The sequence below is a fragment of the Zootoca vivipara genome, chromosome 7 (assembly GCF_965207765.1).
Source record: "Zootoca vivipara chromosome 7, rZooViv2.hap1.1, whole genome shotgun sequence".
Lineage (NCBI taxonomy): Eukaryota > Metazoa > Chordata > Lepidosauria > Squamata > Lacertidae > Zootoca > Zootoca vivipara.
Genome location: NC_142590.1, coordinates 55111219 through 55125402, shown reverse-complemented (window position 1 = coordinate 55125402; position 14184 = coordinate 55111219). Strand labels below are relative to the sequence as shown.

At 44.6% G+C, this 14184-nt stretch overlaps 1 protein-coding gene across 2 annotated transcripts in view; it reads right to left on the bottom strand.

The window, feature by feature from the left end:
* Nucleotides 1-14184, bottom strand: part of CNTN2 (contactin 2) — a 63871-nt gene that overhangs the window by 23278 nt on the left and 26409 nt on the right. For both annotated transcript variants that reach the window (XM_088674301.1, XM_035123934.3), the window contains exons 3-5: nucleotides 6074-6218; nucleotides 3770-3945; nucleotides 1905-2000 (exon numbers count right to left, since the gene is read on the bottom strand). In XM_088674301.1, the coding sequence (XP_088530427.1) occupies nucleotides 1905-2000; nucleotides 3770-3945; nucleotides 6074-6218 (417 nt within the window). The remainder of the gene's footprint in view (nucleotides 1-1904; nucleotides 2001-3769; nucleotides 3946-6073; nucleotides 6219-14184) is intronic.

Here is a 14184-nt window from a genome sequence, read left to right as displayed (position 1 = left end):
TGAACCTAAGTTAAACAGATAAATTACTTTCCATGGGTCTACTCTGAGTAGGACCAGCATTAAACACCATCCCATGGCAAGTGCTGTTTACACTTGATAAGCAGGTTATTGCTTCAGCCATAAAGACCAGGCACAACTTAGGGCTTATCTACGCCTCTCTTTGCCAGCTGCTTCCCCTTGGTGATAACCTGCTGTTTAGCGGGTTATTGGGTTTTCCATGGACTGCCATTTGTTCCAATTTAGCACGAAATAGGTTTTCCAAGGGACAGTGGGCAGGGCAAGGGGAAAACCTATATGAACAAAATGGAAAAGTTGGAGCTCTCTTTCTTTTCTTCCCCTCCCCCCTTTTTGGGGGGTCACAAAGAGTCGGACACGACTAAACAACAACAACCCCTTTTGTTTAATTTATTTCAATCTGATATAGAAATTATAAAAAGACTTCTCAAAGACAATGTAATTACAATACAGATTCCAGTATATTATAAATGTTAACCATTAATCAAACAGAGAGACATTTAGATGCAATACATTTCTCCTTTGGGATAGAGCCTTGGTAGTTTATCAGTTTCTGCTATGCTGAAGTCTGGCTTAAGCATTCTGGTGTGGAAAACAACGGCAGCATGTTTCCAGTATTTCTGCAAGGATAATTGTTGCCACAAAATTTAAAAAAATCAGTGATTTTAACAGCAAAGGAGGACATGATTACGTCTTACCTTCCAAGTCCCGGACTGCAGAATCCAGGACCGGCAGCCGTGTGACACCGGAAGTTGCGCTGACGTAACTTCCGGTGTTGCTTTGCCCTTCTATGGGCACCAAAAATGGCCGCCGCCAGCTTCAAAAGTAGCTTCTACGCATGACCGGAAGTGCATCGACACAACTTCCGGTGTCGGTGGCCGCCATTTTTGGTGCCCATAGATGGGCGGGTCGACACCAGAAGTTGCGTCAACGCACTTCCGGTCATGTGTAGAAGCTACTTTTGAAGCAGGCGGCAGCCATTTTTTGTGCCCATAGAAGGGCAAATCAGAAAAAAAATGCCCACCGGCAGGAGAAAATAACGGAGAAAAACGGGATATGAAGTGATACGGGGGACCACCGGGAAAAGGTAAGTAAAAAATGGGGGTTTCCCGGGGGAAACGGGGTACTTGGCAGCTATGGATTACATAAGGTGTGGAGAAAGTTTTCTCCCTTTCTCATAATATTAGAAACTCAGGGCCATGGACAGTCAAAATAAAGTACTTCTTCACAGTTGACTATGGAACGTAGGGCTATCAAGGGTTTCTAGCCGTAACAGCTATGTTCTGCCTCCATGGTCAAAGGCAGTAATGATTCTGAGTACCAGTTGGAAGCCATGGAATGGGAGAGTGCCTTGCTTTCTGGTTTCACACAGCCATCTAGTTGGCCACTGTGAGAGCACGATGCTGAGCTAAGTGGAACAGCTGGCCTGATCCAGAAGGATATTCTTAGGTTCGTTTGAATTAACTACCAAACAAGGTAATAATGGCCACCACACTTTAAAAGAGCATTAGACAAATTCATGGATAATAAGTTTATCAACGGCTGCTAGCCCATATGGCGATGTTCTACTCCAACGTTTGAGACAACATGCCTCTGAATACCAGGTGTTTGGAACTGAAAGTATAGTCAGCACTGTGGCACTCATGTCCTGCTTATGGGCTTTCCATGGGCATCTGTTTGACCACTTTGAGAACAGGCTATTGAACTAGATGGGCCTTAGGCTTTATCCAGCAGAGTTCTTATTATGTTCTCATGAAAGGAATAGCTTTGTCCAAATTGCTAAACACAATTATGTATGGGTTTACACCATTAGCTATCCCTGTCATTTGATGGATTGCTCCCTGAATATGGGTGAGAACCTCATTTCTAGTGCGCTGTCATTGTCTCACCTGGGTAATGGGGAGGTGGGCTGCAAGTAAGCATCACCCCCCAGCCCTCCGTAACCCTCACGGGGTCTCGCTCTTCTGTAGAGAATTCCTGCAAAACTAAACACAAGAAATGAGTGGAGGTGATGAAACATGAGCTATGAATGCCTAACAATCTTACAAATTAGATCTTTCTCTGCTCAGAGAGAAATGATGCTAGTTACAGGCAATCATGCTTCCACCATATCAAAAGGAAATTAAATTGAGAGAGTAACGGCAGATGGCATCAGCAACAGCACTCAGAAAATGTGCTGGGAATGAACTAGCTAAATCAATACTTTCCCCACTGTAATATCTATCTATCTATATCTATCATCTATCTATCTTTTTCAAACGTATATTCAGCCCTTTTGGTCATCAGTGGCTCCTAAAAATGGCTAACAATTAAAAAAAATACACACACCAAAGAAAAAACCCAAGATTAAAACATGTGAACACCACAATGGACAAACAATAAAACATCAGAGCAACAGCAGCACCAAGATAAACAAATTAGAAGGACTCAACCCTCTGTTGTATGAAAGTAAATGCTTTTGCTATCATTCAAGAAGCCCTTGGTAAATCTGTCTGCTAAACCACCCTGGGTAATCAATTTTACAGAGTGAGTGGCACCACCAAAAAGATCCTACCCCTTATGTCAGAAGTCTGAGGCATATGTAAAATTCATACAGAATATCATCTGGTGACCTAAGCAAATAGGAGGAGAGAATCCCTGAGGTAACATGGAACTCGGCCTGAAAGGTTAAAAACACAACCCAGTTTTGTCTGGAAAGTAACAGGAAGCCAGAATCAGACCTAAGCTCCTGGCAGCTGGCGCTAGTTCCTAGCCAAGCTGCCCCAGAACAACTGCATTTCCTAAACACACTCTGTATTCAGCATTATGCATTCAGCAGTGATGGAACTTCTCACATCCATGTACTCATCAAAATAGCTCATGTCTTTAGCATCTTGGCTGAAGTCACATAACCCTTGTGGCAATAATAATAATAATAATAATAATAATAATAATAATAATAATAATAATAATATATTTATTCTCCCAACAGAATATTAAAAACACGATGAAACATAAAACATTAAAAACTTCCCTAAACAGGGTTGCCTTCAGATGTCTTCTAAAAGTCAGATAGTTGATCAAAGTTCCCTTTATAAAACATACTTCAAGAACTTTAACCTGGTTATGCCTGGAGCTCTCACAACACCACCACACCATCCTTCTCTTGCTCAGTAAAATGTTAGCCAGTTTTAATCCATGCATTTGGCCCTCCTGAAATAGCTGTGATACGCATGGGCCACCTCCATAGCTGCCAAGTTTTCCCTTTTCTCGCGAGGAAGCCTATTCAGCATAAGGGAAAATCCCTTTTAAAAAGGGATAACTTGGCAGCTATGGCCACCTCACTCTCCTTAGAGGGGCAATGGTTCAGAACCATTATCCAAGTGCTTGAATTCCCACAGGACAATGAAAGGGACGGGTGTCCTCATTCATGTCCCCCCCCTTTGTTTGTCCTCCACTCTCCTCATCTAAACGCAGATCCCTTTGGGCAAATAGAAGGGATCCTGCAGATCATTTGGTCACCCCGACCGGCTCCCTCAAGTCCCCAGCCTCCTTTATCACCCCATCCCTCTGCTCAGCCTGCTCAACTTGTATGATTTCTGAGGGCACATGCCAGCATATCCAATTTCTCGGTGCTTCACTCCCCCCCCCCCCCGGCTGTGATGCTGCCAGGGAACCATGGGTGGCACATTGCTTGGCTCCCTTCTGTTTTACTCCTCTTCTGCACCGAATTGTCTTCAGAAAACCCACTTGAGAACATCAACGGGTGACTTACAGCCAAAGCGAATGGAAGCTTCTCTGCTGACTACTGTGCCCACGGAGTTGGATGCCACACACTGGTAGGACCCGGTGTCTTTGGCTTTCACTGGGTTGCTGATCACCAGGTTGCCCCCGTTCAACCTATAACGTGAATCTGGCTCTATTTTGATCTCTGTGCCATTCATCTTCCACCTGCCAAGACAATGGTATTTGGTTGGAGTGGGAAAGAACAGAGTCATCACAGCTGCACATTAACATTGTCCTGAATAACAACACACACTGGCATTTATGATGTACACAAAAACCCTCAATAGGACCTATTGTAGGACAGTGGCTGAATGGCGGATGCTGTCTCAGTAGCTACAATGCCAGCCCAGTAATTAGGGGGATAAATGGCTGCACTTTATGGAATGCTAAAGAAAATCCAAATCTCAATGATTATTCTAAGAGATAAGACCCTTTAGGCTGTGTTTTATCTCACCAGGAAGCACATCACTCACCAGGGTTGGCCTCAACATCTCTGACTGGGTTTGTTTGATACTGCTATAAATTATTTAAATTTGCTCTGCAGGCCTTTCTGCTTTTCAGATCTAGTCTTCTGAAAAATGCTCTCTCAATTTGCCCTACCCTGTTCATGGATGCTTCCAGACAGGGACCCTTCAGCAGCGCCCAACCATTGCTATTCTGTTTCCAGAGTGGAATAGCAATGCTATTCCCAGACTTCTGTAAGGAGCCCCACTTTCCCCAGCCCCAAATGTTTGGGAGGAACACTTTTCACTGAGACAATTGCGTATTGGGAAAGGGTTAAAGCTGGCATAGGCAAACTCTGCCTTACAGATGTTTCGGGACTACAACTCCCAAGATCCCTAGCTAACTGAACCAGTGGTCAATGATGATGGGAACTGTAGTCCCAAAACATTTGGAGGACCGAGTTTGCCTATGCCTGGGTTAAAGACTCCTTTCCCCTTCATTGCACTCTGAGTCATGATTCCAAACCCCGACTACAGTTGGGGTGGGGAAGATAAATAGCCAGTGTAAAGGAAAAAGGACTTAGAAAGGGAAGTGTTGGAGTGGATTCATGGAGAGAAGAGACAGACCAGAGAGAGAAAATAACTACAGAGAGGGTGGGGAACCTATTTCAGCCTGAGGGCTCAGTTGGCCATCTAGTCCAACCCCCTGCAATGCAGGAATCTTGCCCACAGCTGTCCCCAGGTGGCCTCAAACCACCAACCTTCTGATTAACAGCCAGACGCAGTGACCCATTGCACCACAGATGCACTAACCCAGAGTTCCCCAAACTTGGGTCTCCAGCTGTTTTTGGACTACAGTTTCCACAATCCCTGACCAATGGTCCTGCTAGCTAGGGATGATGGGAGTTGTAGTCCTAAAATAGCTGGAGACCCAAGTTTGGGAAACTCTGCACTAACCGAAGACGACTTATCTGCAATCTCGGCCCTGAGATGCTTAGTACTAAGATCAGAGGTCTCTTTGCCTAATGCTTCAGAGCATATCTCCAATCTAACGATTAGATTTTAATCATGAGAACTTAGTAGATGTGCCAACTGAGCCATTAGTCAAAGCAAGGCGAGTAATGGTAAGTCAGAAAATGACATGGAATGATTGGCAGGTGGGCAGGGCTCATTGGGACAGGCTTGGTTGGCCAGATTGAAGGATGTGGTGGGCCACATTAAGCTTTGGGACCAGAAGTCCCCCACTGATGAGTTAGAGCAGGCTTCCTCAAACTTAGCCCTCCAGATGTTTTTGGCGTACAACTCCCATGATCCTTAATTAGCAGGACCAGTGGTCAGGGATGATGGGAATTGTAGTCTTAAAACTTACGGAGGGCAGAGTTTGAGGAAGCCTGAGTTAGAGCAACCTACCCAGGCCAGAATAGCAGTACAATAGGCCATTCATGTTTGGTGAATTAAGCAATTATTCCACTGAGCTAAAAGACCCTCAGGTTTTCTGAAGGTGGGGAGGAAGCTGAGCAGGGAAATAATGAAACAGAGTTCAAACCAACATATTTAGTCAGCCCCACTGAATTCTGCAGGACTTACTCTTGAGTATAGGATTGCCCTGTTTAGAATCCCATGGATGTCAACTGGACGTCAACTGGACGTCAACTGGAGAGAGTTAGAATGCACTCTCTTCCATTTAATTCAGTGGGACAGAAAATGCTTGCCTTTGGTCCCTGAGATGAATGGGCAGGACAGCAGGGTATGTGTGAAAGCAAAACAACAACGGACCATCGTCATACACTTGTGTATATGGCAGCCATAGGCTTCCCAACAAAAACGTTGCTATGTTCACATAACCTCACCTATAGGTTGCAGGAGGGCTGGCTCGTGCTTGACAAACCAACAGTATTTGCTCCTCTGTTGATCCTTCTGGAAAGATGATGTTACGTGGTTGTTCTTCAAAGATTGGTCCATAGTTTCTTAGAGTACTCTCTGTTGGCCGTAACACTGCATGAGAAGGTGAAAGAAATCTGAAATGCTCAGACTGAGTACAGAACAGATGCAGTAGGAAACACTTAATCAAAATGATAGCTGCTGCGAACTCTCCAGCTTCAGCATTCCACTAAACAGAAAGAGGTGTTGTGATGCTCAAAACCTTGCATTTCAGCATACTGCTTATCTGCTTTGTATTTCCTATCCTTCAGGACGAGCACAGCAAACACAGGCCATTTGCAGTGGTGGCCTCATGTCAACAGAACTCAATCTCAAAGGATGCACATAAGCTCTTTCTAAAGAGGTCTCCAATAAGTTTTTATTTTGATCTGCTTTTTGTTAAAAAAACTGGGGAAGGTTTTAAATGGTTGCTGTTCTCGATGTCAAATAATGCTAAACTTCCATTTGTTTTATCTGGATTGCTGAGTTGATCTGGAGGTATTATATACTGCCTTTTAATGCAACATTTCACGTGATTTTTATGTTATGTGGTTGTCATGATGCTGGTGATGCTGGTTGTGTATTACCTTAAGAGGGCTTTTGTTTTGAAAGGTGGCATAAAAATTCTGAATTAAAATTAAATACTGAACTTTCCCGAATATTGAACTGACATAGATTAAATCAACCATTTATAGCGATTCTAAATTATTTGCAATAACCATGTAAAAAATCCTAACATGCTGGCCGGTTGAGGTTCGTAGTTAGAGTTGCAAGATCTTCTTCCAAAGATGGGACCCATACCTCTTTGCTGAGGCAAGATGCAAGAGCTTGTCTCAGGATGGACCAGAACTCAGCGATAGAACATCTGCTTTGCACACAGCAAGTCCCAGGTTCAATCCCCGGTATCTCCAGGCAGGGCCAGAAGATATTCCTACCCCAAACTCTGGAGTGCATTTGCTAAATGGATGAACAAGATGGAGCCATGTTCTGACTTGGCGCAAGGCACAAATTCCAGCTGTTGACACATCATTAGACTTGCTTCTTGTGCACATCTGAATTTTCAGTTGCAAAGTCAGAAAGAAGCCAGGATCACCCATGACTGAGGTATAGGATGCAAGTTGCCTTTTCGTATTATATCTGCCTTCACTCATGTTAATTCTCCCCACCCACCTGTTTTTAGTAATCAAAATATATCACAAAAGAAGCTGTTCATCCATCTTTGTTTCAATGTGAACGGTTATGACAGGCATATTGCTGCGTCACAAAGCTTTGCGGCTCCTCAAAACGAAATCTATTTCAGACCCACCCAGCTTTCAATCATCAGCAAAGCTGTAGTAGTGGGGGTGGGAAACAGAAACTCTGTGCTGCATCCCTGACTCATTGCCATTATCTTGAAAGCGCCTGTTCTGCCACTTGAAACCAATTCCCAACCCTAGCTAGTGTGTTTCATTATGTGATGAGATTAGAGCTCTATGAAGCCAGTAGGCTGGCGGGAGGCTCCCGGGTGGTTTAGAATGGAGTTAATCGCCACCCCACCAGTTATTCCTCTCCCTCCTTTGTTGCAATGGACAGGATGGCATTGTTTCAATCTTGCTGTTCTCACAAGCACCATATTTTATGCAAGAGTGGCGTCCGACTGGGGGAAAGACCAGCAGGACAAAAGCTCAGGCTCACCATCCCCTTGACTTGGAGATCCCTTATTTTATGTCTGGGCTGTTTCAGCTTATGCACAGGGGGGGAAAAAAGAGGGGAGGGACACACTAACCTAGTTTCAGCAGCTGCCTAGACATTAGCCAATTACACATTTCAGCCACCTCATGCAGTGCTAAGCTAAGCCAGTTATTTTATTATGTGTAGCCAGCAGGGACCGATCCACGTTGGGCCACATCTCCTGCTTTGCTGAAATGTTCCTTCCAGGCTTTGGGAAGAAAGGAGTTTCTCCTTATGGGCTGGCCTTTGTAGAGTTGCTGCTGGGGGCCACCACTTCAGAATAAAATAGTGGAAATATTGGAAGGTACCGACAAAGGAAATGGCCTTATACTGAGTTCGATCACTGGGTCTATCTAGCTTAGCAATGTCAGCACCGACTGACAGTGTCTCTCTACCTGGAGATGCCAGGAATTGAATCTGGGACCTTTGGCATGCAGAGTAGGTGCTCTACTGAGCTGTGTGGCTTCCCTGATATGGATCACAGTGGCCAACAGATTCAGCAAGGTCTGACATACTGAGCCTTGAGAAATACACCCACAACTGAAAAATGAAGCAATGGTATCTAAAACGAATCTCTTTTCTCCAGGCTGTCCTGCTCCTCACTCATCTATTTCCGTCACTTGCAAAATCTATTCTAGGAGGGGATGCTTCAAATAAACTCACAGGAAAAGGTGGGAGAGGACATTATATGAGGGTTAATGCCCAGTGAATGCAGAACTGCTCCTATGACCAAAGAAGACTGAGAGGGGAGTCCAATTTTAAGAAGGTGGAAGTGGAAAACTGCCCCTCGGCTTATCTCCCCACAAGCAGCATTTCCCTCAGCAGACAGCCAAGACTAGAAGCAACTTCAGGAACAGCCCTTAGGGAGCAGTGCCGATTTAAACCTTGTGGGGGGCCCTAGGCAGTCAAAATATCAGGGGGAGGGGGCTCGCTATGATGTAGGTTTCTGAGTCAATGGGGATTTCTCTTCCAAATTCAAATTATTGCAAGATCAAATCAATATTTATCAAAAATAAATTATTCTATTCTATTCTATTCTATTCTATTCTATATTATTTCAATCTGTTGTTGTGGGGCTCCTAAAAGGCATGGGGTCCATGGGCCTTTCCCTGCTCTGCCTATTTGGTAATCCAGCACTGTTAGGGAGAGGGGAAATTGTGAAACAAGCTGTGGGAAAGGGAGACTTCTCCAATTCTCACCCACACTTCTTTTTTGTGGTTGAAATTGGACCCACCCGCACCCTAGTCTTCCTATGTTCTATGTACAGGTGAAACCTACAGAACTGTCACCATCACGGCAAGTTTAGTTCCAAGTGTATTATTTACCTTTATATACCACCTTTATCTTCCAAGGATCTCAAGGTGGTATACATGGTTCCCCTCCCCCTTTCATCCTCACAACAACCCTGTGAGGTAGGTTAGGCTAAGAGATGGTGACTGGCCCAAGTTCACCCAGTGAGCTTCATGCCCGAGTGAGAATCCGAACCCTGGTCTCCCAGGTCACAGTCCAGCATTCTAACCGCTACGTCACACTATTGTCAGTTCCACATTCAATGCACATTTAAAGCACATGACTTTCAACAAAGAGGTACCATAGTTTACCTCCCATAGAGCTACAGTTCCCAGGATTACTTGAGGGAAAGCCATGTGCTTTGTGCATGCCGGCTGTATGGTGTGGATGTGACCAAATGAAAAGGGGTTTGTTGATTGTATGGAACACATCTGCATGTATGCCAATAATGTGCTCCCCACCACCTTTTTTCCGTGGTGGTGTGGGTACTTTGGTAACATCCACACATCCATGCACCACTTGTGCTGATAACAAATAACACTGGATTAGCTGAAAACAACAAAAAGATAAAACAATAATAGCGATGAAAGGCTCTTTTGCTCCTACTTGAGCCTGTGAAGTGGTATGTTTATCCTGTCTCAGCTGGAAGTGGCTTTGTCCTTGACACTGACGGGGCAGCAGAACAATAAGGATGCAATATTGACTTAAGGAAGATTGTAATCTGCTAATGACATTCCAGTATCGAAAAGCAGATGTACTTAAAGCTCAGAGTCATCTGTGGGGCTTGTGGCAGCCGGGGAGGGGGGGGGTGGAAGGGCAGAAAGGGACAGGATTCGTGGAGGGTACTCAAAAAGCAATAAATAATTCATGATAATTGCAAGATATTTTGCGTTCAAAAGTCCTGTTTGTTAAACCTCAAGCTCCTGGTTCCAAATATCAGGGGAGTGTGTTGCTGTTGGTGTTTTTTTTAAAAGAAGATTGCAGAAGCAAAACCTGGCTAATCTCCCATTTTAATTCTGCCCAAACTCTGCCTTCCCTGGCCGTGTCCCGTGTTGCCCTCGTCATATGTCTGTGGAAGGGCCATGGGGTACAAGCTGTCAGGTGTTGATCTTGGAGCATGCAAGAAGATCGGCCGAGTCTGCCCACCTGAGGTTTCAAGGTGTCTGGGTGAAACGGCAACATGTGATTCGAAAAGAAGGTGGGTGCAGGTGCGATGGAAGGGCAGCCTGAATTTGCAAGACCCACGGCAGGCCCTAGGGGAGGAAATGCGGAGGCAACGTAATATAAAATTCTCATGCTCAGTGTGTTGCCTTTTCCAGTTATCACATCTACTGTGTTGACTGGAACATGGCTGGAGCAGCCGTGCGTGAGCTACTGGAGGACCGCATCATGCCACCAGTGGCAAAGAGAGAGAAAGATTGATAGGACAGCCAGTACAAGCGATTGTGAAATCCTGTGCCATTCAGCAGTAGCTTGATGCGCAGTAAAAATGAAGAAGAAGAAGGTAATAAACAACTACCCATTGTTTGTGTGCAAACCTTTAGTTGCTCATTCTTGTATATTATCAATGCACTATGAAGGCAGAGCTGTAGAGATTGGGTGAAAAACTGGCAACCCTACCAGCAGCCTGCTCTTTGGGGAAGCAAAGCTGTAGTTCTGAGGAAGCTATATGAAGCTCTCTTCCTCTGAAAGGAAAGGGGCGCCATCACTCATGCAACAGCTCCATCACATTGATGTCTACCAGTTGGCTCTTTGTGGCTCAGACAGCATTTAGTACTCACAAGCAGATCCATTTTTTTGAAATATTGGATTATTCAGACCTATGGATAGCCCATGAAGTCAGAAATAACAGGCAGAATAAATGCAGCTACTGCTCAGACTGGCTTAAAGTTCCAAGATGAACACAAAGCAGTAAATACAGTGCTTCAGACTTATGCAGCCTTACAAGGGAGTAAAGGGCCTTACTTCTGAGTAAACTCATTTAGAAGTGTGTTGTAAGATTGCACTCCTAAGTACACTGACTTGGGAGTAAGCACCATAGAAAGCAGTGCAGTTTACCTCTGTGATAAACATACATGGGATTGTGCTGTATGTACCCGCCCTTTCCTGAATTTTGGCATATGAAAAGAGAAGGTAGACATGGTTTATAAGAAAACCAGAACAGATCTAAAGAGAAGCTCTCACAATCTTCAGGCAGTAACACTGTGATGTTTCTGAGGCTTCTTCTTCAGAGCTATTTCTAGACTCCCTTGAACAATTATCTTGCACTTGGTTTACCATAAAATCTTATCACTGCATTACACAAGAGCTTCAGTCCTCTCTAGCCGAAGTTTTCCAGGACAGTCATACCTCGGTTTACAACTGCCTCGGTTTACAACCACCTCAGTTTACAAACACCGCGGACCCTCTGGAACGGATTAATTCACTTTCCATTACTTTCAATGGGAAAGTTTGCTTCAGGTTAAGTACGCTTCAATTTAAGTACAGACTTCCAGAACCAATTACACTCATACTTCAGGTTAAATACGCTTCAGGTTGAGTACTCCACGGACCCGTCTGGAATGGATTAATCCACTTTCCATTACAGTACTTTCAATGGGAAAGTTCGCTTCAGGTTAAGTACAGACTTCCGGAACCAACTGTGGTTGTAAACCGAGGTACTACTGTATTGTACAACAAAACAGAGGTGTAAAAGATTTTGTCTAAGGCTTGCAACAATGCTTTCAGCTCTAAACACAGAAGAACAGGCAAACCTATCAGTTTATAGTCACTATCAATTTATAGAATAATTCAACTCCTATTACCTCAACTCTGGCTGTGTGAGAGTTTGAGAGAGGGGAGACAACTGGAGCTCCTTGTTTCACTGCACGAGGAAAACCTAGCCAAAATATTGGTTTTCCTTTCCGAAAAGGCAGCCTTAATTTGGGATACCAAGCTCTAGATATTTTCTCAAATCTCGATGATAAATCTTAAGCCAACACCATTTTGGGATGAAGCCATTTCCGACCGTCTTTCATCCTGGTTCCTTGTTCATGCTCACAGTAAGAAATTTCCACCCATCCAGCCATCGTTATACTGATCTTTTTTGTCATATGTTAACAGCCATTAGGAAATGCTCCTGTAGGGCTTTGTAGATGACTTATTCCTTATGGTCTCTGCTTGAGCACATACGAGAAAGTCTTCTAAATTCAGCTGGTTAACAGCAAAACCTAGCGTTGCCTTGATGTCGCCAACATATGTGGGTCAGGCCAGTTTCCACACAGGCTAATTGCCTCCTGAACTAGGCCAGCCACCTTCCCAAGAGACTCAGGCAACATTAAAAGGTAATTAGATATTTATAAAGGACATCGAAGCAGCCTCTCCCCAAGATGATGAATTAGCTCCAAGTCATTATCTAATTCTCAGCCATCTGAAATGAAAAGCCTTCCCACTGAGAGATCAACCTTTTAAAGTGTAGCCTGAGACATCTAAGAAACAGCAATAGTTTGGATTGAAGGGAAAATGGAGATTTGAGCATTAAGGTGAAGGATGGAGAATACAACCAGTAAAAGGAGACTGCCACAGCAAATGCGTCAATGATAATGGCATAAAACCAGCTCGGTGAGCAAGAAGATGGTCCAGAGATGATGTTCGAATAATAGGGGCATGTTTTGGTTCTGTGTGTACCCCAAAATTAAGAGGTGAATTGGTGTGATTCGGGGAAAGTCCCCACATTTCTGAGGCATAAGTGCAGTTCCCAAGGTGCAAGAGGGATTTGCGAAGTTTCTGAGTTGCTCTGTAGCCTCGCCTCTCCAAAAATACATGGCTGGTTCCCTGCCTGGAGAAAAAAAACCAAGCTTATTGGGGAAATGCCCAGAGCTCAAGAGGGGAGAAAGTGGAGAAGTAATGGTTGGGGAATCTTTTGCTTGATGGACAGGGCTAGCTTTTAATCAGAGTGAATTGTTTTCCCAGGGCACTCCAATCACAGTGATTTGGAGCAACAATTAAAAACTGCATAACCCCCCCCAACATGTCAAGGCTGAAAACTGGAACTCGCATGAGGTTTTTGGGTGCTGTACAGCCTCCCAAAACAGGGTGTCCCGATTTAATCGGGACAGTTGAGGGGTATGAAACTGCATTTGTCTTTCTCGTGGATCTATGCCCTCCCTATGCAAGTCAATGGAGATATCTCAAAGATGCATCATGGGGGCAGATGCCCACCCCTGGCATTGATTCTTGGGATAACAAGATTCTTGCTTGGGGCATGAAACTTCCCCTACGCATATTTCCTGTCCCGTCCCTCCTGCCCTTCTCCTGTGCAAGACAATGCAAATATATTTCTATCTCGCAGGAAGACAAGGTTGTATCCCCTGCCAACTGGGGGGGATGATGGCAAAAGCCTTGCCCTCAACATTGTTCCTTGGGCAACAGGGTCATAGTCGTCTCCCCCCTCTCTCTCTCTCTCTCTCTCTCTCTCTCTCTCTCTCTCTCTCTCTCTGTGTGTGTGTGTGTGTGTGTGTGTGTGTGTGTGAGAGAGAGAGAGAGAGAGAGAGAGAGAGAGAGAGAGAGAGAGAGAGAGAGACTCTCATCCCAAAACAGTAAGGAGAAGCAGAAGGGCTTAGCATATGCCAAAGGGACGTTTTAAATGCTTGACATTTTACTGTGTCTTTGTTTTTTTGGGAAGCTGCCCAGAGTGGGGCAAGCCAGTCAGATGGGTGGGGTATGACAACGACAACAACAACAACAACAACAACAACAACAACAACAACAACATCCCCTTGTGGATTGGAACCTGGAGCACAGTTTTAAGCAAAGGCAGGATGGAAACAGGTAAGAATTTTTAAAAATGCACAGGAAAATTCTGGGGCCTATCACATACATTGGACATATTGTAAAATGCAATATGCCTTGGTTCGCTGGCTCCCCCCCCCCCAATTCAAGGGTGGGAACCCAGTGGCTGTTCAAATATTGTTGGGCTCCAACTCTCACCATCCCATCGATGATCAGGGATGATGGGAGCTGGAGCCCAGCGGTATCTGAAGGACTCTTGGCTCCCCACCTC